This window comes from Cynoglossus semilaevis, chromosome 12 (assembly GCF_000523025.1).
Source record: "Cynoglossus semilaevis isolate Cse_v1.0 chromosome 12, Cse_v1.0, whole genome shotgun sequence".
NCBI classification, from domain to species: domain Eukaryota; kingdom Metazoa; phylum Chordata; class Actinopteri; order Pleuronectiformes; family Cynoglossidae; genus Cynoglossus; species Cynoglossus semilaevis.
The window spans coordinates 16572177-16574428 of record NC_024318.1 but is presented as its reverse complement, the minus strand read 5'-3'; the positions used below and the strand labels follow the sequence as shown (position 1 = coordinate 16574428).

Here is a 2252-nt window from a genome sequence, read left to right as displayed (position 1 = left end):
GCGTTCTAGTTCGACTTAAATTCTGATGAGGGGTGAATCTCTAGACAAAGACCCAACTGACTATTACCTTCCCCTTTTCAAAAAAAGTAATTATGAAAGTTGTTGCTAAAGATGCTAAAATCTTCTTCTGTTTCTCCTCCAGACGGCTTACTGCAGGAGTGGGATGGCCTTCCTCGCCTGCTAGGAATTATTTCATCCCTCAACAGAGGGAGAGATGCTTTTTCTATTTTCTATCATTCAAATAAAGATTTTTTTTGTTCATAGTTTTCTGGACCCAACACTTTGTAAAAAGAAACAAACAAACAAAAAAAACCACTACTGCTTACACCGCAGTCACAACAAGCCGCCATGTTGAGAAGAAAGTTTATTGGTCACTATCACAGAAACGCAAGAGACGTCAGGACGTCACTGAAATGCAGTGACATTAACGTCTCATCGGAATTTGCCGACGCATTTCAACAATTCACAATACAGTAAAGTACGACTCGACGGGCGGAAAAGTGACGATCTGGTTTTCGGAGCTGCGGTTGCTTTATGTGGTGTGTTTGTGTGTGTGGTGTGTGTGTGTGTGTGTGGTGTGTGTACGGCAGTTCTAACTGTCATGCTCAGGACTTCTGAGTGCTGTTGTGCAGCAGCTCTCTCTCCATCATCAGCTCTCCGTATCTCTGCTGAAGCTCTCGCTCTCTCTCCATTTGCCTCTCCACGTCCTCTCGCAGAGCCTGACACACAAACACAGACACACACAGACACACAAACACAGAGTATGTGACATTTAGACCCTGCTCAATCTGACAAACAACTGCATCAGGTAGAGACAGAACAATTACAATATATGGGGTCATGTGTCGGAGTTCAGTTCCTACGATGCCTTCTAACTTGATCACTGCAAGTTGGAGCTCACGTACTGTACATCAGTAACCTCTGTCGCTCAACTGAGCTAACACAGTGGTAACGTCATAATATAGGACTTAAAAAAACATCAGCAGAGTCTGTCTTACACTTACAACCCCGCTTGATGACGTATTCGTCCACTCCACCCACAAACTAATGTTTAAACACCAAAAGTCAGAGCTGGAGCTGGAAACCGACGACACCCTAAACCAGGCGTACAAACGTTTTGACTTGCAGGTCTAAAATTGAACAGGGGGGGCCGGGTCAGGAGCAGATAGATGAAGCGTTGGTGTGAGCTAAAACAAATGACATGTAAAAGTCATGCATAAAGGCTAAAATGCTTTTATCATTTTCTACACCATCTATTGGGGAAACGTGGGTATTGCAGGGAAAAGGTAGAAGTATAATGATATTATAAATAAATTATATCATTTTGTATCAAGTTTGGCAGGCCAGATTAAAAAGATGAACGGGCCTCATCCGGCCCCCGGGCCTTAGTTTGGCCATGCCTGCCCTAGGGCAAGGACACCCTGTACTATTGATCATTGATTCCACTGAACTGAAGCACAGTCTTGTGACAGTCTAGTGGACATAAGAAGCTTTAAAATGTCAGCAACAGTTAATCTGACCCGTTTCTAAAACCCGCGAGTTGCAACGTGACCTTGAAACACTGAGTTTATTTAACCACGATATGAGCTCTGGGGGTAAAGAACAAATTATTTATTACGTTTGACAGATACTACAGTTCACTGTCGCTCGCTCAACTTTTAGAGAAGTGAACTTGAATTTGTTTCATTTTTAGTTGTATGACTTAAATATGTCACTCGGTGAATATTCTAACTTTTGGACGGAAAAACAAACGCATTACGTTTCAGGCTCTATACGTATATCATTATTAACGCAGACCAGCAACGTGGATTTCACAGTAATAATACAGGATGGTCGACCAATGAAATGCATTATTCATTATTGTATCAAGTCAGCAGTGAGTCATTTGGACAGGTCACAGAGGGACATGCGAGCGTATGAATAAAGTCAACAAATAATGGCTGAGCTCCATTCCACTTCCTCCCCTCTCAGGGTGTGTGCTTGTAAACTGTCACGCTGCCTTGATGAATGTTGAGGTTAGTGTTATCGGCGCAAACGGGGTTTTTTTTTATGAGAATTTAATGTTTCCTTTTTTCTAAGTCAGGAAAGAATAATTAAGGTCATGTACGAGATACCTAAAGGGCCTGAACCAGTCAGGCACGATTAATGGACAATAATCCCTCAGGACAGTGTTTTTCAACCTTGGGTTTTTTTTCTGGATTTTTTGGTAAATGGCGACCTCTCAGGTTGATCTTTAGAGAGCGTTGTAAGTG

The 2252-nt window shown here is 42.3% G+C and overlaps 1 protein-coding gene across 1 annotated transcript in view; it reads right to left on the bottom strand.

Moving 5' to 3' along the window:
- Positions 1 to 346: 346 nt before the first annotated feature.
- cdc5l (CDC5 cell division cycle 5-like (S. pombe)) overlaps positions 347 to 2252 on the bottom strand; it is an 8702-nt gene continuing 6796 nt past the window's right edge. The window contains exon 18 of the mRNA XM_008322509.3: positions 347 to 788. Coding sequence (XP_008320731.1) covers positions 606 to 788 — 183 coding nt within the window. The 3' untranslated portion in view covers positions 347 to 605. The remainder of the gene's footprint in view (positions 789 to 2252) is intronic.